This window comes from Acanthaster planci, linkage group LG01 (genome assembly GCF_054643075.1).
Source record: "Acanthaster planci isolate LZ-2023a linkage group LG01, COTS_SCS, whole genome shotgun sequence".
Classification (NCBI taxonomy): Eukaryota; Metazoa; Echinodermata; class Asteroidea; order Valvatida; family Acanthasteridae; genus Acanthaster; species Acanthaster planci.
In genome coordinates, this window is record NC_141777.1 from 29513824 (window position 1) to 29537951 (window position 24128).

At 40.9% G+C, this 24128-nt stretch overlaps 2 protein-coding genes across 6 annotated transcripts in view; one reads left to right on the forward strand and one right to left on the reverse strand.

Annotated features, from left to right (window-relative positions):
- Nucleotides 1-558: 558 nt before the first annotated feature.
- LOC110983210 (uncharacterized) lies at nt 559-16537 on the forward strand. Of its 3 annotated transcripts, none has more exons than XM_022242278.2 (14): nt 559-759; nt 1949-3199; nt 4104-4234; nt 4672-4755; nt 5193-5329; nt 5913-6041; nt 6779-6888; nt 7354-7492; nt 8080-8232; nt 9820-9870; nt 11496-11604; nt 12107-12219; nt 12414-12489; nt 13303-16537. In XM_022242278.2, exons 2-14 carry the CDS (start codon nt 1989-1991, stop codon nt 13572-13574), a joined length of 2715 nt encoding a protein of 904 aa, XP_022097970.2. In that variant the 5' UTR covers nt 559-759; nt 1949-1988; the 3' UTR covers nt 13575-16537. The 3 variants fall into 3 exon arrangements, with proteins under 3 accessions (XP_022097970.2, XP_022097968.2, XP_022097969.2); XM_022242276.2 differs by lacking the exon at nt 559-759 and adding an exon at nt 836-895; XM_022242277.2 differs by lacking the exons at nt 559-759; nt 9820-9870 and adding an exon at nt 836-895.
- A 471-nt stretch (nt 16538-17008) lies between these two features.
- LOC110983191 (uncharacterized) overlaps nt 17009-24128 on the reverse strand; it is a 36622-nt gene continuing 29502 nt past the window's right edge. Inside the window, exons 28-34 of one of the 3 annotated variants that reach the window (XM_022242244.2) lie at nt 24037-24071; nt 23741-23858; nt 22605-22707; nt 21929-21955; nt 21438-21464; nt 19660-19858; nt 17009-19350 (exon numbers count right to left, since the gene is read on the reverse strand). In XM_022242244.2, coding sequence (XP_022097936.2) covers nt 19302-19350; nt 19660-19858; nt 21438-21464; nt 21929-21955; nt 22605-22707; nt 23741-23858; nt 24037-24071 — 558 coding nt within the window. In that variant the 3' untranslated portion in view covers nt 17009-19301. The remainder of the gene's footprint in view (nt 19351-19659; nt 19859-21437; nt 21465-21928; nt 21956-22604; nt 22708-23740; nt 23859-24036; nt 24072-24128) is intronic. The other 2 variants (XM_022242245.2, XM_022242248.2) reach the window with 2 other exon arrangements.

Here is a 24128-nt window from a genome sequence, read left to right on the forward strand (position 1 = left end):
AACATTGGTAGGCCTACTTTTTTTTTTTTTTACAAAATACACAGGTTGGTTCCAAGAACACTACTTATGATGGAAGGGGGCTACACAAAGAAACGGCGATCTCGAACGTGCACACAGGAAAATTACGATTTTAAAATCTTTTAACTGAGCACCAAAAATTCCTCTTAAATTAGAAACTAAAAGCAAAAACGATTTAATGGGATTTTCTGAAGAAAAAAAATGAACAAAGTCAGAAAACCTGAGAGGAAATGATCATCGTACCAGCGTACATTTTCAATGTCCCACTATCACACTTCTTGCCGCCAAGGCCATTTGTGCGCCTGCGTATACAATTGCGAAGAATACGCAGCCACGTACATTGACTGCATGGGGTTACTTAGAGGTGGAATCTTCTATTAGAAATCAGTGCATATCATAATGATTGGTATACATGACCTTTTTTGACATCTGTAAAGCTTATTTTACTTTAAAAGGACTTTAAGGCTGTAAACTGTGAAGTTTAACGAAGATCGTCCCATTTCACTCTCATAAGAAATTTTCCTGAAAACTGAGCTCACCCAGGTTTAAATGGGATATCCCAAGTCAAAATGGCAGTAATTTTCGGTTCGCTTGAAAAACCATTGTTATTGTCTTAAATAAAGTTTTTACTGTAATTTGAAGAAGTATATCGGATAACCTATTCAGCTGTGAGTGATGATGACAATTCTTACTACATGGGAATTATTGACTGGAAGTTTTTGTTAATGTTTATGGTTCAAGGTAGGTTTTCGGGAGTTGGCGGTGGTTGATCTTTGTTCTGCTTATTGTGCTAGCTGGTAATACAGCATGTCCCATCCTGCTCGCACATGTCATGATGGTTGACCATGCATTGTGTGCGCAATGCTGATGAATTTATGTAGGCTAACGTTAGGCCTAATTTATTATTTGTAATGCTTTGTAATGTATTTTCATATAAATATTAAATGATGAGACCTTGTTCGCACTACGAGTTCATGTTATCTCCTGGTTATTGGTCATTTTAGTGAAAATCATTCCAGTTCTACACCGTACACGGGTATGGTGGACTCCCTGACCGTACTAGTACGTTACAGAGTCGTAATGAAATGAAGACAACGTCCAGCCTGGGCTAGCCTACTAGTTACTGTTAAACTTAGTAAGAAGTAGTATAGGCCTATAGTACAGTATATAAAAGTATAGCCTATTCCGAAAATCTGCATAACCTAAATTATCAGATTAGAAAATACCTGAACTCAGTATTTGGCTGCCACGTGCACAGCCATTATCGTGGTAGTGGATTTGTAAATTATAATTCTGATTAACAAGATAGTTGGCCCTGGTTGGACATCGTCTACATTGCATTGCAACTAACATCCAGGATGTAATGTTCTGCCGTAGCGAAATTTTTTGAACCTTTTTTTTCTCACATTTTTATCTGGCACATAGCTCAAATGTCGTTCACAAGTGCCTTGTATCCTGAATTCCATAAATGCTGTGTTGGATTTACTAAATATGCCCGCGGACAACATATTTTGCAGGAAATTTTGCTATACTCCACGCTTTCCGTCGCGATTTGTGAACAATCTACGTTCATCTATCTAGTGGTACGCATTTGCGCATGCGCAAAATGGTGTCCAAGCTCTGCCCACATTCTATAAGTTATGTTGTCCAGAGCTTCATGTCCATGTAGGTCTAGGTCTTTGCTCCATTGGCAATGTGTGGAGACGCGCAGACAACAGACCTAGCCATACCTTTGGAAACCCGTTTGGGACACGGCCTTATCTGTGACTCCTTCACGCCCACAGCTCTTCCGCGCATGCGTTCGGGGCAGTCAGTGTCTATGTATTTCGTGCATGTACAAGTACGCGTACTAGACAAACGTAGATCATTCACGACGGTAAGCAAGTAGTCTCATATTGTAATCACTTAGCGACATTTAAAATTTTTACAGGAACTTGACGAGGACTCTGTGTATAGTACATGTAGTCAGCATGGCAGAAAGCAGTCACGAAATGGAAACACAGCAAGCGTGTGAACTTCCACCTCGGGAACTACCACTGACACCTGCCGTAGAGCTTGGAGATGAGATAGAGACAAATGCAGTTAGTACAAGTAGTCCTGCAAGGGTCCCATCTCCTGTATGTACTGACGTTGACCAGTTGAAAGATGCTGCTGAAGATGGGGCAGGTTCAGAGGGTACCAAGGAACACGTGGTTGAACATGCACCAGATGTACTAGAGCCGTTTCAGGTTACCAGTGTAGATGTCGCAGAGCAGGCCAGTGCATGTATGTCTGAACCACACAATTTACAGGAGGAATCTAGTTTGAATATTTCAGAGATGGTCGATAGCCCTGATCAGATTCAGGAAGACTTGCCTGAAGAAAGTTGTGATTCTTATGACCAAGTAGAAAATGAATCCTTCTTTCTGTGTCCATCTGAGGAAAATGTGCATACACTTCCAGAGACAACCTTTACTACCTGTTTAGACAAAGTTCCTACAGGGATGGAATCTATGACTGACACAGGAGTACTTGTAAGAGATACCGATTCCATCAAGCCAATTGGCAGGGAGGATTTAGAAATGCTAGAACCAGAGGAAACACCAAGTCCTCCGGAAATAGTACCTATTGAAGTAGGACAGTCCCCAGAAAAGCCAGCAGAAATAGAAGATTGTACATATACCAATGTGACGGAGCAAGACTTCAGTTCTTCTCAAGCTTTTACTGAACCTGAGGTGGAGCCAAATGAAGTGGAAGACCGACCCTCCAGAAATGATGTTACTTTGGAGCAAACCACGACCACTGAGGAATTTCCTGTAGACGAACCAAAGCAAATTTCAGAAAATCAAATAGCAGCAGAAGAGGATGTCGAGGTGAGCGTACCTGCTAACCAAATCTCAAGTGTACAAACTACTGTAATGCCTGAAAGTGTTGCCGCAGCTTTGGTCAGCGAGGATACCAACTCCAGCCAGGACCTCATCAAGGATGACACCCTGAGAGTAAAGCCACTGGCCACTCTGGATGCGGCCACGGATGCCAGTGGGAGGAGCACCCCCAACGTTGACTTCCTGAAGGATTTGACAGGGAGGGACAGTCCGAGCATCAGGTCGCTAAAGGAGGATTCCGGGCGGGACAGTCCCAGTCAAAGATCCAGACGGAGGATAGGGCGAGACAGTGTTGTCACGGAGGCAAATGAAGCAAAGTGAGCAGAGAATGGCCCATTGTGTTATTGGAAGAATTGCTCCCGGTTCAAAGAGCAGCCTTTTCAGATTCCTTGATTAATATCATTGTGGTGTTGAGTTTTTGAGGTTACCCTGGTGACTCCACTTAGACGCTCAGCACCAGAGTATTTATTCTAAGGCCAAAATTCCCTTTTGGGTAATTCTATTTTCCAAAATTTTCCCACGCATTTTTTCGAATCATTTGTAAGTTGAACCCTTGTGTGTAATTTTGAAAAGCCTTTGAAGAACTGGAGTTTAATTTTCTGAGTCCAGAGTTGTGCCGTTGAATCAGAAGAATTCCCCAAAATTATTGCGATGTTGAAGAAGCAAGAGTAAAAGTACTGTATTCTGTGCAGGCACAATAATGCTGAATCCGAAGTCACTTATGAAGGAATGAATTACCAAAAGTCTGGTAACAAAAGTAATGCCTTTGCACTACACTGTGCTAACCATGCATTTTTTACGTCATACACATGACTCCTGACTAATGCCATGGCCGTATCATATCCCTCCTTGAAAATTCTAGCACCGATCAGTGTTGTATTTGGGTCCTTTCAAAAGTCCGTCACAAAGGCCACCGGTAACAGGGTGAAAAATGACAAAATAATGCCTTTGTGACAGCTCATTTGAATAGCTTGTGAATTGGCCTATAAAGACAGAATGAGTTGTGATGGACTTACAGGGACTTGTGATGGACTTGAATATAACACTGGCACAGACCCTGGGGGTAAAAAGTTGTTATTATTCCATGTTGCTCCCCCCCCACTTAACAAAAACAAACTCCAAACAAATCACAGTTCAGTCAAGAGTCCACCCCCCAGTTTTAATACAGGGAATCACTGTTTTAATTGACACCGTTTATTCATTTTTTCCCCTTGGTGACAGTATGGGAATATTCCCTGCAGAGAATTTGTTTGAGTATCAGTGGCCACAAGATAAAGGAGCTGAGTGGTATTTTGTCCAGGAACAAGTCAGCGAGTTTCTGCAAGTCAAGTCATTCAAGCGGAAGTATCCAGGTGACAGAACATTTGGAATGCGTTACAGATTGTATACAATGACTAACACATACAGTTGGCACTACTGGCAAGCAGTAAGAGAATGCTGGGGAGCAAGTCATAGTTGCATTTTCCAGTCAGCTTTGCTAATTCTTAGCCAACTCAATCTAGAATTAAGATTACTGAGTTAGCGCTTCCTTGGCCGAGTATAGACACCGTACAGGATTGCACTGTGTGGGCTTCTTGCAAGAGTGGAGGAAGAGCGAATGGCATTATATTTCACTGGCTTGAGCGTGCTGCCTTTCAGGATTTGAACCTTCTTGTCATGCTGTTCACATGAATTCAAAATAATTCCCCAGAAAGCATCTTGCAGGTATAAGCGGCTTTAGGCCACTACCGAATACCACATGTGAGACTTGTATACATGTATGTAAGGCCTATGTTGTTTTAATGTCCAGATTTAGAAAGACGAGTGATGGACATTCATGAGAAAGAGTTCCTTCGGGAGAGAGGGGTCGTCACTGAAGAGCAGGTCACGTTAGGTGAGTGACCCCATAGCCCTAGCAGTCCCAAATCCTCTGATTTCAATATGATTTTGTGTACATCCTAAGGGGTTAGGGTTAATGAAATTACATTCATGTTTGTTCTTGTAAACTATTTAAATAATGATTTACTTAATTGATTTTAATTAAGATGATTTACTTTTTCGCCTTAATTCAGTGGTTAAACAGAATTTTGCATTTTCTTAATATCATTGCTAGTTATACCTAGGTCAACATTATAGATACAGAAGACAAAATTCAGTGTCTTTCAAAGTACTACTCTTGTGTGTGAAACCATTCATTTATTGAGATCTTTTGAGAATCGCACTGATCGTTAAAAAAAGTTAGCGATCAAATAATGTCCAATACCAAATGAATGGGGCATTTGAGGCCGTGGCAGATGTGGTTGAGAGATTTGTTGTAATGTCCGGTGTTAGGACTAACGGCATTGCGTGCGGACGAGGTGTACGACTTGATGCTAAAAGATGCTCCAGAGAAGTCGGCAGAGTATGCGCGGGTCCTGCATGAAAAGGAGAAACAGAATATCAGCAATAAACACAAACAGTATGAAGCGGTAAGTAGCTACCGGGATGATGAAATAAAAGGGATTCGTTGTCCTGGATTTTAAAGTTGTATTTGTTCCTTGTTACATTCTACCAATCAGTTGCATTTCAGTGTTCTTTACCTGGAATGCACAGGTGGATGCAGTTGCATTGTTTGTCCCGGTGGTTAGGGTTTGTAACCCCTGATTGTAGGGTCTTGGTTCGAAACCTGCGATGAATCTTACTTTGGGACCTTGGGCAAGTCACTTACCCTAACTTGCCTCTCTCTACCCAGGAATATGAATAGGTACCCGTTAGGGTAGGGAAGGTTATTGTATACTCCCCAGGGAGGTGAATTCAGGAATCCTTTTCTTGACCCAGTTAGCAGGGACATTAGTATGGTGTAAAGTGCATGGAGAGTCTATCAGAATTGAAATGTGCTATATAAATATGTCATATTGTTATAAAATCCTACCATCAAAGTACACTTTATTCACTACTACTCTAGCTAAAACTATTTGGATGTGTTTAGTATTAAAATATTCAAGAATACAAGTGTGTAAACAATTAGATTTTGGCTAGTATATAAATTAATTGTATTTCCTGTAACTTCAGCCATCTGTTGACTCCAACAAAGTTCAAGAATATGTCAAGAAGGCAGTCAGGCAGGCGGCAGACTACAACTCGGCCTTAATGGCTGAAAGAAGGGAGGAGAGATTGTACTATTTTGACATGCAAACCTTGGTAAGCTTTATGCCTGCAGTAATAATTAATTGCACCAATGGTAGACATTTACACTCTTCATACTCAAGTTCTAAATCCTACTGCCTGGGACATTATGGGCTCAAGTTCCAAAGTGTATAGTACTGTCAAAGACCACTTTTTTTTGTCTGGCGGTCGGTTCTTGATGAACTTGATAATTTTCCTGAGTTTGAATTATTAGGCTGATTAATATTCATTGTCATCACAAATTTGTGTACAGTGGTTGCTGGTGCTGGTTATGATTCATTCGGTCATTCACCATTGTATAGCGATATTATTTTTATTGTTGTTAAGTATTTCTGGTAATGAAACTAAAGATACCGCAAATGTACCCAGAGTACCATAGCTTGCAACCCTGGAGAAACAGATACAGTTTAGAGGTTGGCAGAAAACTCCTTGAAGTACGTGCCAAGTGAAACCCACAGGGTCAGGTAGGGTCTGAAAGTCCAATCCACAGTCAGCCTCAGCAGGATTTGAACCCTGCCCACAGAGGCAAAAGGCAGGGAAAATACTACTATGCTAGATGGCCCCTGAACTTAACCAACCAACCCACACCTCTGAAGCTGTAGACTGGTCCAAAATAGTCAATTGAAACCTACCCACAGCTATTTGGTTTCGTGTGGAGAAAACCCAGATAACTCATTCATTGTGGAAACTTCTTGTATTTGGGACACAGTCAGAGCCTCAAGATGGTTTGCCTTTTCTCCTGTTCTCTTCAGACAGTGCAGATGCCAGCAAGTAGAATGAAGAGACAAGACAAAGAGGCTACCAAGATGGGTCCATACCCCGTCAGTGTCATACCAGGCCAATATCAGAATTACTATCGCAGGTCAGTTGGTAACTTGCAAACTTGAATTGGAGCAGTGGGCTAGAAATGTCTGGAAAACAAAAGTTTAGACATGACAGGAATGAGTAGTTATAAAAATGGGAAAGTTGAGGAAAACTTAAACTTGTTCATTAGCTTTGTTTAGAGTAATTAGCTAACAATGGGTTGGCTCTCAGAAGTCATAGAGTGATCTTGAAGTGGGGGTCGAACCCCAAAGGCAAATGTTGACACATTCTAGGAACCGGCTTGGAAAGGATACATGTGGGATGAATTCAGTATTTGGCATCAAAATGTTTTTCTTCATGCATCTTAACCCTGCTCTCTCAGATCCTTCAAGTTGTCTTTGTTTTCTAAAAGGAAATCGCATGTAGGAGGGTAAAGACCAGCTTTTGGTACTTAGATTTTGAAGGGTTTCAGAAGATTAGGATCAACCTGAAGCAGAAGAGTCTGTCTTGATTCCTTTTACAGCTACTCAGCTGAGGAGTTGAAGTATTTTCCTCTGAACACTGCTCTCTACGGACCAATGGCACCGCGCCGTCAGACGGACCTGGCACCACCCCCAAACAAGGATGAACCTGACCAGCTGTCTGACAATGAGACCGTTCTGGTATGTTTGTGACAGAAATGAACTGAGTGTGGGGATATTGAGAATACTTTTAAAAAGATGTATTTTTGAATTTGTCTTAATAGCTATTAAATTCAGTATTCAGACTCACTGGATATCTGTTGCTGACTCAGTAGACCTGCTTTGGCATACCTACTGTGTGCAGTGATGCCCTCTGAATACCTTTTATCAACAGAGATACCGTTCTTTTCATTGTTTTTTCAACAAAGAATAATGTCGGTGGCACTGTTCTTGCTCATTAAAACAACTATGATACATCTGCAGACAACAATGTGACTGTACGATTATGACCAATCAGTGATTGTTTACAAACTTGCAGTAGATGGATAAAAGCTTAGACAGCCGTCACCAGTGGTCTCACTTTTAGGCAGCAGATCCCATCAGTTGGTACCTAAAGTCTCAGAAGTTGCATTTATGTTTGCGTCAGTTACTCCTTTTAGGAGCATGGGACGAGGTGGGGTGGGGGGTTTCTACGTAAAACCAGTCCTGCCTAAGCAGTCATGGTAAGGAACCAGCATCCCACATGGATGTAGATGTAACTGACGGTGCTCCCTCTGTCATTGTCACAGTCGACAGAGAATTTTGACTCGTCTAGCGATGTCAGTGACCGTGACCAGCCCATGCCGATGGACTTGGATGCGACTGACAGTGCAGACATTGGTAGTGATGACAGAAATGGACACATCATGCTGCCTGTAGAACCATCTTCCTCTGTGTATAAAGTGAGTTATACCATTCAGTAATGTTCGTTCCATTCAGTTATTTTCTTTGTCCGAGGTGCAACTTTCAGGGAAAGTTTTGAGAAATGGACAAGTTATCTGATCCCGCAAAATGAGTCTTAACCACTTCCTGCTGGGGATTCCAGTACCGGACACTATGCTTTATAAGCGTGGCCGGGGTCTCGGAACTGGGACAAAGGGAGCTGGGCCTTGTAACAAAAGACCATACTCAGAACAAAAGACCAGGCTGCTGGGCATTACCGACATTTTTTCACTCTCAAAAGTGGAGATAATCTAGCCTTGTTTTGAAACAGTATACCACAGTTAGGGGCATGTAGAGTGAGTGGATTACCACCGTGGACAAAAGTGCTCCACCACAGCAGTGATGAGTCACACGGCACTGCTGCATGCTAATCTGGCTTCTATTTATATGACAGGTTTTGCCCTTACCCAACGTATATAAATAAGCACTGTATGCTCAGTGCTTGTCCGAGAGCTTGCAAAAAAACCTCACAAGCTTACTCGGGTGAGACACATCTTGAAAATAGTTCGCGGTACCCGCTGCTTCACTTGAATCAGACCGGCCAGCCGACCCCGGCAAGCTCGGTGGTTGCGTGGTTAAGACATCTGCTTCGAGTCCCACCCGAGTAAGCTTGTGGGGTGTTTTCGCAAGCTCTCTTACAAGCACTGAGCATACAGTGCTTATCAATATACGTTGGGTAAGGGCAAAACCCGTTATATAAATTAACATCTCCCCAATGCAAAAACACATCCTGGCTTCTATTGAAAAGAGGTCAGCAGCACACTGTGCCAGGCTCGTGAACAAAAGAAAGTGATATAACACCGCACAATCTGGGCTCTTTTTACAAGGCTGCAGGCTTGGCTGCAATACTCGAGCATCAGTAGATTTTGTCTGTCAGGTTAGAGAGGCCACCAGACAGTTCTTCGTGTGGGTGTTAGTGTCCGGTAAATGAAGATAGGAATTTTTAAAGAATTTTGAAAACAGAAAAAAATGATAAATATCCCGCCCCAGCATCATCAACATCGATAACTGCCAACGGCAGCAAGTGGTTAAGTGATATGATTTGCTGTTTCATAACCACTAGAAGGAACATACTGAGATATCCATTTTGATTTGTCACACATTTTGGCATCCTCATGAAGACTGACATGTGCTTGATTCCCGTTGATTTGTGGATGTTCAAATCTGCCCCAACTCAAAAGTAGGTTTGACAACTTGCGTTAAGGGTCACATTGCTCTACAAGGCTAATTCAGCTGTCGAAAATGCAGTTTCTGGGAGAGGAAGTTTCAAATCAAGCAGAAGAATTGGTGGGAAGATGGATTTATTTCATGAGGTCAGGGAAGTCGGTGACAGTTTAAAGTTGTTGACTGCCACTGTAATGAGGAATAGTCCTGAGTAAATCTACAAAGGGGGAATCGTACAGAGGTTCTTGTGAACCCTCATATCAGATTGAAGCCTGTTCCACTATCAACGTCCCCTTGTTAAGTGACTTGACATATCACATACATTATACACTCCAGTACTCGTTCTGTACTCATGATTCATGTGTATATATATATTCATGCAGCCAGTGGCTGTACGAGAATTGGAGCCTTGCGCTGTGGTTGGTCTAGAACGAGTGAGTACTGAAAATCTGCCCCAAATTGCACCAAGTTGGTTGAATGCTTCACCCATGGACAAGAAGGTTGTCCTTCTAAATGACGATCTGCATCCACGTGATGGAGAATGCGACCGAGACCCCAACTTTGCATCCACCCGACATCCAGTTTAATGGGGAATATTTTGTGTATGCATTGCAAATTGTCTTGTGGTTGGATGAACATCTTTGCAGGTCTTAGCAATCCAGCAAAACCTGCCGGAATTGGTTTATTGCATGGCTCGCATCCTTGGAATGTAAAAAACACCAGCTGGGCCAAAGGAAATCTTGCTGCCTATGATCAAAGGGTTCACGAATGTTACAAGGCCAGATAGCTGACTTTTGGCAGCCGAGCGCATCGGCAGGCAAAACTCAGAATTGAAACTTTAAGGAGACAAACACTTGTCGCATTTTCAACCACCATTAATTTCAGATGTCATTTCATTGAAAAAGTCTGTAAAAGGACAAAGTTGCAAAAATTACACTCTTGTCCTTAAGGGAGACATGCACTTGGACCTAAATTAGGATTTGTGGGCCTGAACTCACCCCTTCAATTTGCAGCAGAAATATTGGAAAAAAATTAAAGATCGACCCTCCAAGGACCCCCCCAATCTAAAACAAAACTTTGAGCTGCTATACACGGTCACCATCTCCATATGTACATGTATTCCTGTAACTGCTTGCATTTATGCATGGCACAAGTACAGTGTTACGTGCTGCATAATGTTGCCTAAAGTGCATTGCTTTACCAGTGTCACATCCAACATGCATCATGTTTGATATTCCACCATTTTTTTTTCCATTTGCCCTATGTGCTTATGTTCTGTTTCCGTACATGAACATGCAACCTGTACAACTCAAAGAACACCACTTAGATTTTGTTCTGTGAAACCAAAAGCATAATGACATGTTCTTTGTTGCTCTGGTTTGAGAAAGTTTTGGCTTATGTTGTTTATGTTTTCATGTTCAGTTGCATGGTATGTGACGAGGAGCATATTTTGGTTCAGAATATACACTTATACTGGAAACATTCATACATGTATCATACTTTATTCACAGTGTTCCTAATAGCATCTTGTATTGGTGGAAAGTTAAGTTATAGAATCAGCTCCTTCAACATCCGTGATTGTATTGTTGCCTTTCATTTTCTCCGTGTTCCTTAAATAGTTGTGCTTGGGAAAAAATACAAAAGAGCCCCAAATGTCTTTCCGAGTACGAGTGCAGTTGGAAGTGCAGCCCTTCGGATGAAACCAAAGTGATTTAAGTAGATACTGTATTCTAAAAATATTCCCCATAGATTGTTGTTAATTATGCTCCTCTATTTCTAAACCATACTGGACTTATTAGCTGTTAGCTGGAAAATGATACCAATATGAACGATGCAAATTGCACAACTTTTGCTCTCCGTAACTACCAAAGCTGTCTGCAGACATTTTTACTGTGATCAATTTGGAGTGTAAAAATTAACAGTAGGGGACAAATGTGGTCAAACATCAAGATTACCTTACTCAACCTGGTTGTGGGGTATATCTTCATCGTTGCTGATAATGCTTGATGAATGGATAACCTAGTTTGTCAAATGTTGCTGTCAACCCGTTTGTCTGCAGCCCAAGGATATCCCTGATGCCATTTGTGGCCTTTGCCTCAAAAACAGCTCTCAGAATAAGATGGGTGTTCCAGAGAAGATGATCCACTGCTCACAGTGTGACAACAGCGGTATGTTTTCACCAAGCAAACCACCGTGCAGTTAGATTTATGTAAATTTTGTGCAAATTTTAGAGCCCAGCAGATTTGTCAAGGTTGTGCTAAACATGACAATGGAAGTATAGTTTTTGTTGACACCATGAAATTCACTAGCGCTGTTGTGTGAAGTGTAAACATTGATTTATCTAGATAGGTGTTGTAGGACCATATTTGTGTTAAGCATGAGGTGAGAATGTCTTATGATGTGTTAACTGAAATCTTGAACAGTTTAGAGTAAGTCACATGATTGCAGTCATCTAGCAGTCGAAGAATACAACTTGGGTGCACGTAATTTCCAAGTCCCGTGCTTAAGATTGATGCATTTTTGGGGAAAGTGATGCCAGATGTCACGTTAAGCATTGTAATTTACTGCGTTGATGAATACTTCCATTTGGTCACAAGGTGACATCATAGGATATTAGCCGGCTAATTGTGATACAAATGAAAGAAGATTCCGCATTGTTCGTTCGCACAGGTCACCCAACATGTCTGGACATGACTCAATCAATGGTGGAGGTGATACAGACGTATCCTTGGCAGTGTATGGAGTGCAAGACATGTTTCCACTGTGGAGACCCTACACATGAGGTATGGCAGCACGAGTGATGTGGCGATACCCTTTGGAAGAGCTCATAGGGTGCAGAAGCGTGGATCTTCCAACTTATAGAATGTTTTGTTCGGATTAGTGCCTCAAGGATCTATGTACATCACCCTAGATTATTTAGTGTATATGTAGACTGGACATGGTTTTGGTTATCAATATCACGGTTTCTCATTTGCAGGACAAAATGATGTTTTGTGATATGTGTGACCGAGGCTACCATACCTTCTGTGTTGGCTTACAAGACATTCCTACAGGTGAAGGACAGTTTATATTCAGATGCTTACGTGTATACCTCTTCACATGCGACTAGACAAAGTGTAGCAATTTTTGTTTCGTCAGCTCTTATGGGAGAACTGGTAGTGGACCACTGGTCGTTCCCTGGGTCTGTTCGTCTCACACGGATCTGGCTTGCAATCAGTGATCCCATGGATAGTTTCGCGCTATCCATTTAGTGGGTTTTGGTGTCAGTGAACCAACGACAGATCACTGATCACAATCGGGATCCCTGTGAGGCAAGCAGGCCCCCTGCCTGCGCGCTTGGCTGTTGGGGACACTATATGTCCATGTAGTTCAGATGCATGTAGGAGTTTGCGTTTCACTCTTAGACCTGAATTTGCCTGTGTCATCTTTTAGGGCTCACACTCGGACACTATGGTGTATGCTACTTTGCACCAAAGGCCTATTTTCGTTCTCCCTTATCCTTTCCAGTATTTTGCCTTGAGCCCCCCTGTAATACAATGCAACAGTTAGACAGCCTGCTCAGTAAAAAAGACCTACTAAGTCAGCTATCCCCAAAGGCCAAACAGCCTGACAGTCTCAGCATGCAAGGGGACTAGCTCCCCTGGTCTCATTGATGCCATTGATTGCCAAGTGCAACAAGGTCCCATAGATATTCAGCCCGGTTAAACTTCGTTACAATCAGCATGGTGGTGTGCCCAAGAGTGAATTCAAGATGTTGTGCCCACGCTAAATACTGATTTGAAGTGTTCACTACAAGAGGGCCAGATGTGGTTACATGAGGCACATTCTTAACGCCATCAAACTTTTTCCTACCCCAAAACCTCCAGGTCTGTGGGCTTGCGAGAGCTGCCAGATGAGGGACGTGCCAGCTGCGCTCGCCCCCCATGTGCCCACCCCACCACTGCCCCCTACCCCGCCCCTAGCAGACCCCAGCCTGGTAGAGGAACCCTCCTCCCCTCAGCTAGCAGAGTCCACCCCATCCAGCAAGAAGAAAGGGCGGAGATCGGCCACTCCTGTGTCCGTAGGCAAGCAGTCCACGCCGGGGATGAAAAGAATGAAATCATCTACACCAACGCCCAAGAGAGTCAAGAAGAAGTAGATTCAGAACAGGCGTGTGCTTCATCAAGCTAGCTTCACTGATGCCATTTTATTTCTAAATTACAGAAGCTTACTGGCTCTGAATAGAAGTATCCCCTGGCCTGGAAATGAGGAGACAGACCAAGTCATGCAAACACCCTGCATGTTTATGAACTTTTTGCTTTACACTTGCAAAAGTTTGTGCTGGCACTGAGTTGGCAGAATGGTAGCAGTTGCTAAGTAGCAGAGCTCTCCTATCCTGTTCATGCACAAATGTTGATAATGTCAGTGTTAGTTCAGGGAATAATTTGGGTTGAGTGGTTTAGGGGAGTCTTGTCTTGACATGAACTTCATGAAGCGACTCCAAAACGGCATAACTGGGGGAACTGAAAAGACTACTGGCTCAGGACAGTGGGTGTGCTGCTTACAGCTTTGAAGATTTTAGGGAGAGTTCTGTCTGCATTTAACTGATTATTAAGAACTTGCTGCAGGGGAACCCCGTTTCAGACACCATGGGTTTATACGCAGAGCCAGGGTGCCTGAAATGGGACAAAAGAGCTGGTCCGTGTAACAAAAGATCGTACTCGGAACAAAAGACCTGCTATTGGGAATTATCATTTTTTCGGCTTGCATTTTTCGAAGGTAATCCGTCACTGTTTTTAAACAGTATATTAGCACTGTGGACAAAAGTGCTCCAGGGCCCCATTGATAAGCGACACAACACCACTGCATGCTAATCCAGCCGCGTTTGAAAAGACGCCACTCGCATTCACTGGGGACAAAGAAAATTACGCAACACCTCACAATTCTGGGCTCTCTTTACAGGGCGGCAGGCCTGCCTGAAATACTCGGGATTCAAGGAAGGTTGCCTGTCAGCTTAGAGTAGCCACCAAAGAATCATTCGTGTGGATGTAAATGTCCATTAAATGAAATGCTGAATTTTTGAAGAATTTTGAAAACTGAAAATCTTGAAAATCTCCCGTATGTGTGCACTGCATTTTTAAAAGCACCCAGCAGCAAGTGGTTAATGTGTTAGCTCAGTGTTTACTGTGCTAAATACTGTATTCTGGAAGCTACAGTTTCTCTGACCATCCTGGTAAATTCTTTGAAATCACTGCAAATAAGAATACTGATGTTCAGTCGGAGGAACAGGTCAATGCGTGGTCATGTTTTAGATTTAGTAATTCAGGTAGTGAATGATGTAGGGTGTATTGGGCTTATTTATATTGGTTGCATTGTTTCTAATGGACTTTCTGTTACGGGGCGGCATGATACTTTGGCCGTTTTCCAATACTCAACTTCGTCTTTGTCTCAGGCTTCATTCCCAAAACCAACCCCTGATTGTGGGCCTGAAGCATTTGAATTATATTGGATTACTATAATTTTTGGCTTTCTTGCATCTTATTTGATGTTCTGTGGTACTATTAGACTGAGTACTGCGCTTTCAGCTTCAAAGTCGGCAAGTAAAAAAACAGTTGAAGCCTGAGACGGAGCCGAAGTTGAGTATTGGAAAACGGCCCTGGGCATGAAAAAGAGTGTTAATATGTGCATGTACCTTGTACAAGGATGAGCAGTTTCTTTTACATATAGGGCATTTTTGAAACGCGTGGCTTTGGCTTAGACTTCAGTTTTACTGGTTCCAGCCAGAGCGTGAACATGTGGTTTCCAACGCTGCTTCAAAATGGCTGGAACCACCAAACTGTAGTCTAAGCTGAATCTACGCATTTCGAAAACGCCCATTGACTGGTTTTCACGATTCCAAGATTTTTGAGACAACAAGCTATTTAACGAGGTTATTTTCTTCGTGAACTTAAAAAACTGTGGCATGGAGCAGGGGATTGTGGACTTTTCTGTTAGGATTTCAGGTGGTTCTTCCTGAAGTTGTGTCTGTGAGGGCATTAGGTGCATAATTGGGTATAGTCAGTGTGAACGGACATCCTGTGAGATATTTGACTTGCTTAAATCCACTCTCCTAGCCATATTTGTTCTTGCGTTGCAGTGAATGACTCAGTGTAATAGGTTGTAATCACTGGCTTCAAGGCATCATAGCAGCAATTTTAACTCTAGACCATAGGCTTGGGGCTATCAATCTTGTATCACAAGGTTATGTTTTCCAGTCACATTATGGTCACCACAAACAGATGAACATTTGGAATTTTCAGTGTTAATTCTTGGAACCGTTTCAGTTCACCATCATGTATGCCCTCTGCGGGACAGAGGAATAGTTTTCTCAAAACTGTGCATGCAACATTATTTGCACGATAGTTTTTCTTGCATCTGTTATTTGGTTTTCAACTCTGCATTTCATCTTCTCTCAGCATTCAAATTGGCTTAATAATTACTTTCTGCTTTAGTAATGCTAAATATGTGACCTGCTCTATCAAAGTGAGAATTGAGTCCCTTCAGTGGCTGAAATTGTTGACTTACTGCCAAGAAGCAGAATTACAGTTATGTGCAAGAGTTTAAGACCACCTTGAATTTTATTGGTATTTCTGTCCCTGGGCCTTCATTACACTGTCTCCCGGAATGATTACTTAACATGATTTTACAGAGGTGCATAACATCAGTGTAGTGCTATATGCCCATTTGAATGAAATTTTGTGCAAAGGCAGGTCTTGTATGACATTTTGTCTGCAAGGCAGCATGGGTAAAAAAAAGCCAGTCTCAGCAATCAGAAATAAAGGAGGGAACACTGAACATTAGACTGTTAACATGTCAGGTCATGGAAATGTAGTCAAAAATGTTCAACCAAGGTACCAAGGTTACACATTGAAAATAAACATAAGTTGCCATGATTGATTGGTTTCAGTTTGGTTTTCCTTCAGGTTAATGCATTTTCTATGGGTGGTCCTAAACTTTTGCAGATGACTGTAGAAATTAAACTTGAGGATTAAAAAAAACGTTTTTAGAGGCTTTATATACTGACAGAATGACAAATTGTTGTCAAATGCATCCATTTTAATAAACAGCTCCATTTTCCAGTGATGCAGGGATCCCTAAAGTGTATTATTCAACACTACATGTTTGACAGAGCTGATCCGCTGTATGTATATTGACTGCATAAACCCATACGAGTCATACATATTTGAGACAAGTCACAAAAACCAAATAAGATTTTTTTTAAAGAAAAGATTCTCTGAACATACAGTGTACCTTATTCACATTTGTACATTGCGCTTAACTACACGTACAAGTTTAATGTATCCCATTAAATTACCCAATCAATTGTTTTTGTTCCAACCCTGTTGGTCATCTATATAATCTTTGCATCATCAATAGTGAAATGCTTCTTTTTCAGTTAGTAAACAGTTAGGAAACTGTTTACCAATGTTGGAAAAGGGTCTCACTGAACAGAAACTCTCATTTTATAAACAAATTTCTGTAGAAAGTGACGGTACTGTTCAAGCTGGTGCAAACTCAGGGTGGCAAAACACTCAAGAAGTACACAAACAACACTTGTTTTCTTTCTGTCTATGATAAACTGTTTACTATTTAACAACCTGCAAGTACAGCAGATCTTCCTTCCTCCAACAGGAAATTGGTTTTTGTTGCATAGATATATGTACTTTAGACAAGGTACCAAAATTATACAAAAAGAGGAATTCAAAACATATGTGTTCTGTTAGGAGAAATGGTGGAACACAGGCATGGGCTCATTGTTTACGGGTCGTGTGCTAATAGGAATCAGTTGTTATGATAAGGGAAAGACTTCATAAATGAAATGTGAATGAGAATCAATCACAAACCATGGTTCAGTCACTGCACACTTGCTCCTTGAGATAAATTCTAACATTTTAACTGGATAATTAGTTAAAGCACCTGACTGTGTTCAAACAAGTACTACTCACAGGCTTTTGTTCAAATACTATTAAACATTCAAAATGACTTCAAGCTTTTAAATGATTAAATACTAACAATTTAATTGAAAGCCCAATATTCCATTTGATTGAAGAAAGAGCACACAAATTCTCTGCTTAATTTAGAACTCAGGTAAAATAAATAGCACTCATGTATTGCTTTATTGATACCAAAATTGAAAGAAATAAGGCAGTATAAAAATAAGCATTATAGTTCTGTCTGGAATACCATATTTTCATTGGCCCAGAATGATCATGTGACCAGGTGATAAAAACACATATTACCTTCAACCTTATGCATATCACATTGTGATATCATAGAATAGTCCCCCAAACCTACTTTCACTCTATATACAGCTGATAATAGCAGACTGATGAAGGATATGATCAACTCTTGAAATGCTGAAAATTTCTGTTGAAGTTCATTTCTTCTTAAATGTTCATTAACATAGTGTCTGTTAAGTTTGATGACACAAGTAGATTCTCCTTAAAAATGGTTGAGAGATTTTAAAGATACCACTTTCAAGCAAGACAAGTGCAACCAATAGTTAAACCGATAGTGCGATGCACCGAGTCTGTGCACGTGGTACAACTTTCTGAGCAGCAATTAATTAAAAACACTTAAGGTGAGGAAATAAAATGCAAAGAATCCAAGACCTCTAGAGGTATAACAAAACAATTATTGACTGCTGTGATGTGGGATATGACCTGTTGGCCTGTATCAAACATCCCACATCACAGCCGTCCAGAATTGTTAAATACTCTATTCGTCATTGTCCTCACTGTGGTAAAAAAGATACCTTTTCTGAATCCAGGTGACCCAGCTTTGAACCCTACCAGGTACACCCTGTACCTAAACAAGTATTGAGTGTCAGTGCTTGCTTGATGGCCATGGACTGAAAGATCTTTTCTCCATCTTAAAAAACCAATGAAATGGGGAGCAATGCCCAGGTACTGGCTAGGTGGTTGCAGGATAAAAATAGAAAACAGACAAAAAGTGTCCTCATGCAGTGATGAAACGTATTTGGTTTCCACAGTAATTTGCCAACGAAGGCAAAAATAGAATTTGGACGGATCAGAACAAACTATTTTGATTGGACGGATTACAGGCATCAACTCAAACTGATTATAAACACAAAGATGTAGAAAACTTTCTTCTGTCCGTGAAAGCGTATCACACAAATATGCCTTCAATCTCGAGTGTATTACACAAGTTTTTAAAATGCTATTTACAATTCCCTTTCACCTCCTGACCCAATTTTCTTATTGCTGATAATGTTGCACCTGCCAATGGAGGGTGGATAGAAAATCAAACAATGGACATCCTTACTTTTATTGCTTCAAAACTACCTTGAACGATTCCCTTGTTACATCTTGATTTTATTGCATAAAATATGAGCCAAAGTTAAATACTCACATGATATCCACTCAGTCAAGGTTCTGCAAAAAAGGTGTTACCAAAATGTACACAATACACACAGCGATTGACTGGCGACCATTTTTTTTTAAACTCCAGTAAATTCATCTCGGAAATTTATACAAAAATATTCACTGTACAAAACATCCACTGTACATTTGCATGGCTATACTGGCAGAAGAGGAATTCTTGAGGTACTTTAGTTTATTACCCATTTGTTTGAGTTAAAAACGAAAAATATTAAGGGGACAGAATCGATTACCTGATACTGAAGCTGAAACGATTACAAATTCACCCATTGGCTCAAAACAAAATGACTGGGTCAAAATACCATGCTTATACATCTACATGCATCACTCACGTCTCCAGTTCTACTCGTACACATTTTGTACATTTTAATTTGATGCTAACCTATTCTTTGTTCTTGCTCTGGACAATTCAAATTCTTGGAGTTAATGCCACTGGTTGTATTTTGCTATAATTCACTTTCTCCATCCGTTGGAACCTTCCCTGGTAGACTTTGCCTGAAAATAATCACCCAAAAAGGCCAAAGATGTGTTAAAAGTTGTGCCCAAACTGAATTAACCTGCACCCATAGCAAAACGTCGGAATATATTCAATTTTTGCAATCAAGCAGGACAACTTTCTGCCACATTGTCATGAATTCTTGTGTTCAAGCATCACTTGAGTCCTACTATTACATCACAGACTGCATACAACGTCAGATCACTGACTAAAATATGTCAAACATTGGGGCAATAGGGGCTAGGAAGGGGTTACAAGTGGGGGGCAAAGAATGGGCAGAGTGTATACTGGAAAGAAATCGGACTTACAGTTCATCATCCGATGATGACGAGGGTGGCCGGGCTTCCATGTTGGATTCGTCGAACTTGACGTCATTCAAGACGTTGAGCTTGTTATCCTGGGCAAATTTTAACATCCAGGAGGGCATTTCACCATTCTTGGCCTTCTCACGATTCTGCTTCTTTTTGACGCTTGCCGGAACCTCTGGTTTCTCAACCGTCAAAGTGTCTGTTGGAACAGGAAACAAACAATGGTAAGAGATAAATTGTTGCCATGAACCAACCTGAATCCGTCTGAAGACTGCGTTCACTGATTCTGATTGGACGTTGCAAGAGTTGAACTGGTGAACTTTGACCTACTCCTGATGATCATTACTGACTGGTTCCACGCTTGAAGTGAGGACCCACACACAGAATCGTTTCAAGGAAGCTCTAAGTTAATTCACTGAACTTGTGGGGCGTATTTCATTGTAAGATACATGAATGAGAAAAGAACTTGCTCTTCAAACCATACATCACACATTAAACCAAGAAAATATTCGGTGTGATCTGAGTCAAAGACAGGAGAAGGTAAATTTTTCAGTAACATCTGTTATAGAGTTTCACTGAACAATTTACAAAAAAGGAGTTCAGAACAACAACTTGGGATTGGAATTTGATGAGGCTGAGCCAAACACTGTCCATACTGAATCTGGGAAGGTTGGATCCCTAAGTTTCTACAATGCAGGAACCTAATATTCATTTTATTTGAACTTTCAAAGAGCAGCACGGAATGATGACTTTGTCCTGGTGGCTTCAGATGATTCCAGGAGGGTAGGGATGGGCAGTATATCATATGATTATTGGTACTTTTTAATAATACTGAAAAGCCTCCGGGATAAACTGATAGCCTCATGGAAAAGCAATTGCCTGGTTGATGGGTGGAATGGACGTGGCTTAGCATGACTTGATTATATATTCCAACAACCAGTGGCTGTGTTGACCGGCAATGAAACCATGCACTGATCCTCTCAAAGATGGCCAATGAAGGTGTTAGCACCAGATATACATGTATGTTGCTTGAATGGCCATAGTATGTCTTCATGCTTGATTAAAAAGACATCTGCTTTGAAGATGTACACCAGACATGTCTCACAGTTAAATAAGACATGACGGATACTTGTCAAACCTTCAGCAATTGTACAATCACTGCAGTGTTAAGCAGTTTAAAAACAGTTCTGACTTTACAGTAACATCATTTGACAATCTTGGACAGACATACAGTTAATAAGACTAGGGAAACCCAGTCCGGTCCATACAACTGGAAATTGTAATTCGATTTGATATTTTACAGGAACTTCCAAAACAAAAGCTAAAAATGCTTCAAACCAAACTTAAATAACTAAGTACATTCAGAAGTTCTAACACAGCAGCACTAAAAATTCAAATCCCCCTAGGGTTTTGTGTTAATAACATTAGTTATTCATTACTGATTCAATCTGTGCATTATCAAAGTCAGAGTGTGGTGGGAACTGGAGAACAATTGAGATGTAGAATTCATGCAGGTTGGGGGATAGAACTGCAGAGGAAATCTGTATTACAATCCAGCATATGAAAAAGACTATCAGGACACACATTCAACACGACAAAATGAGGAATGGAAATACTGAAAGACTGGAATGATTGGACACAACGACAAACACTATTCGAATCATTGAAAAAAGTAGTAGTCAATCGCATGCGAGCTTGAGATCATGTCTGATCTGGATGTTCATTGGGAAACGATTAGTACAAGGAAAAAGGTCTGTCAAGAGCCAGGCGTTTCTTACCGGTCTTTGAAGGATATATGTCCTCCTCTTTAGGTGGCAAAATAAAAGAAGAATAAAGGCAAAAACTTGCTCAAAATTCAGAACTTAATGTGTATCATTCAAGTTATATGCTGAACAAAAAAAAATATTGCAATGAGTGAATCCCGATTTCAGTCAAGTATGATGCTCCAGATAAAAGGAAAACAAACAAAGAGCATGCTTAATGGCCTCCCTGCTCTTAAAAATGATATCAAAACAAACTATTCATGTGAATAAGTCCTGCAATTTGAGATCCTGAGACTAAGACACTAATCCTTTTTCAAAGTAGTAGTCGATTGCATGTAAGCTTGTGTTCTCTCTTCTCTACAGGTTTCTTCAGGCTACAAGTTACAATACCCTGGAACTCTTTTGAGAAAGCCTTGGTTTCATTACCAGAAATACGTAAGAATAGTAACAATCGGAAACTGATTAGTACAAGGAAAAAGGTCCGTCGACAGCCAGGCGTTTCTTACCGGTCTTTGAAGCATATTTGTCCTCCTCTTTAGGTGGCAAAATAAAAGAAGAATAAAGGCAAAAAATGCCACAAATTCAGAAATTAATCCATTCTACATATTTAAACAAGTCTTGCGATCTGACATCCTAAGACCAAAACACTGATCTTTTTTTCAAGGTGTTGTAAAGGCAAGTGTCATGACAAAGTGGTAAATTTGGCTCAAATAAATGTTCTCTCGACTGTTAAAACTTTTCGTCCACCCAGGATGGTGATCCCGACACAGAATGATCAGTTTCCTAACCTTTTTGGACAGACAATTCACAAGAGGATTCTTCTTCAACTGGCAAATATGAAAATTCAAACAAGAATTGCACTGGCACAGAAATTAAATACACAGAGAATCACTAACACTGAATTAGGTTACCCACAAAAATATTACTACTCATAGCCCTAGTCCAAATCTAGGATTGACCAAAAAGTTACACTACCGGTCAGTCGCAGACAAGAATTTGAAGGTTGCAAACTTGGCGAAGTGGGGCACAATTTGAACGTCTTGTTTTGAGATTCATGCTTACTGTTCCGGTCCGATACAGAATGTGAAGATCACACTGTGGTGTGAATGTTTAGGCAGGTCTATCCTGGGACCCTAAAACCAAGACGTATTGCCTCGTGGTTTCTTAGTGATGCCTACTCACTTTTACTCGCACTCCCTGGCTTGGATGTTGGTCCCTCCTCCTCTTCTTCTTCAATCTCTGCTAGGTCTGGCAGGGGTAGGGTATCCGCTCTCTCCAAACTGATCTGAAGGTTCACACAAGAACAAATGTTCAAGATCCCACAGAAGGACACTTTTTTTCCAGTGTCTTTGTTTTTATTTCCATTAGTGTCAATGTATTTCTCAATTTGGCATTTTCATTAATTTAAATTCAGCAAGATTCTTTTACAAGCTTTTTAGCAACTCAGAAGAGACTCTGGTAACTTACAACTCATTTTTGTTGGGTTGGGTCACACATCATTCTACGAAATGGGCACTACTGATTGCAAGTTAGCATTTTTGCCTTCATATCACAGGGATAGCACTTAATTGGTGTCTATCCTTTTGAAAGAGAGCTTAAATGGACTGAGTTGACTTGTTAAAGGTGCTGAGTGGTGCTATCATGTTACTGGTCTTTGTCACCATTATGCCTCCTGAACACCATCCCAATGTTGACCACAGTAATATGAGTGCAGTGGCCATGATCAACAAACTGTACTGACCCAGAGGGAAAACATACAACAGTGACAAGAATACCTGAACGAACATTCCAAGTCACCAAAGCCTTTGCCATTGGAAGAAGGTTGCAACTACAACAAAAAGTTGTCAGTTTTGCAATGCAAATCCCTTGAATCGGGACTGGAAGAGTTGAGATTCATCAATGTTATCATAGATGATTTTCAACCTTTGAATAATATTCAATCTATCCCTATTAATGTTCAGGACTGTTAAACAAATGAGGTCTGATATGCAGGCAATTTACTCAATGGTAAAAAAAAATATGCAGACTGCCAACTGCATTCGAATTTTCAAAAAGTCCCAAATTTAACAATTCTAAGACTAACACCCCTGAAGATGGTCACGTATTCAGGAGGAAATCTGCTTTACTCTTTCAATCAGCAGTCAATCAAGTTCTGGTCAGACTTTCCCATGTAACCACATATATGTGATCTCTTGATTACTAGAATTTCAATAGATTGACTTCCCTGAATACTGGGAACAAGACTCTTTCAGCTCAAGCAGGCTCTTCAAAGAAAGCAGTGAGGACAGGGAGAGTGAACACTGTGTCTGCATCCGTACCATGGGAGGTGGAGCCCGGGGTGGGGGTGGAGCCCGCAGTGGGGTTGGCTTAGGTAGAGGCACTGTCTTGGATAATGCTACGTCATTGTCAGGTTCCTCCTCAATGACGCTGTCATTTCTGCAATCATCAAAACGATTCAATGCCTAGTAATTTTCACTTAAAAACATGTAACTTTTCCACTGAAAACTGTAAAATGTCAAAGGAATGTTTTAACACAAGGATTCTTGCATGTATAGGGAATGACTAACAAATACGTAAGTCTTGATTATAACTGACTTCACACATATTTACTCACGTTAGAGACGGTGGCTTCCTTAAGTTTCCTCCAAGCTGCAATGAGTAGCAAAAGATGACAAAAAAAAACAGTTGATGAATGACTAAATCAAA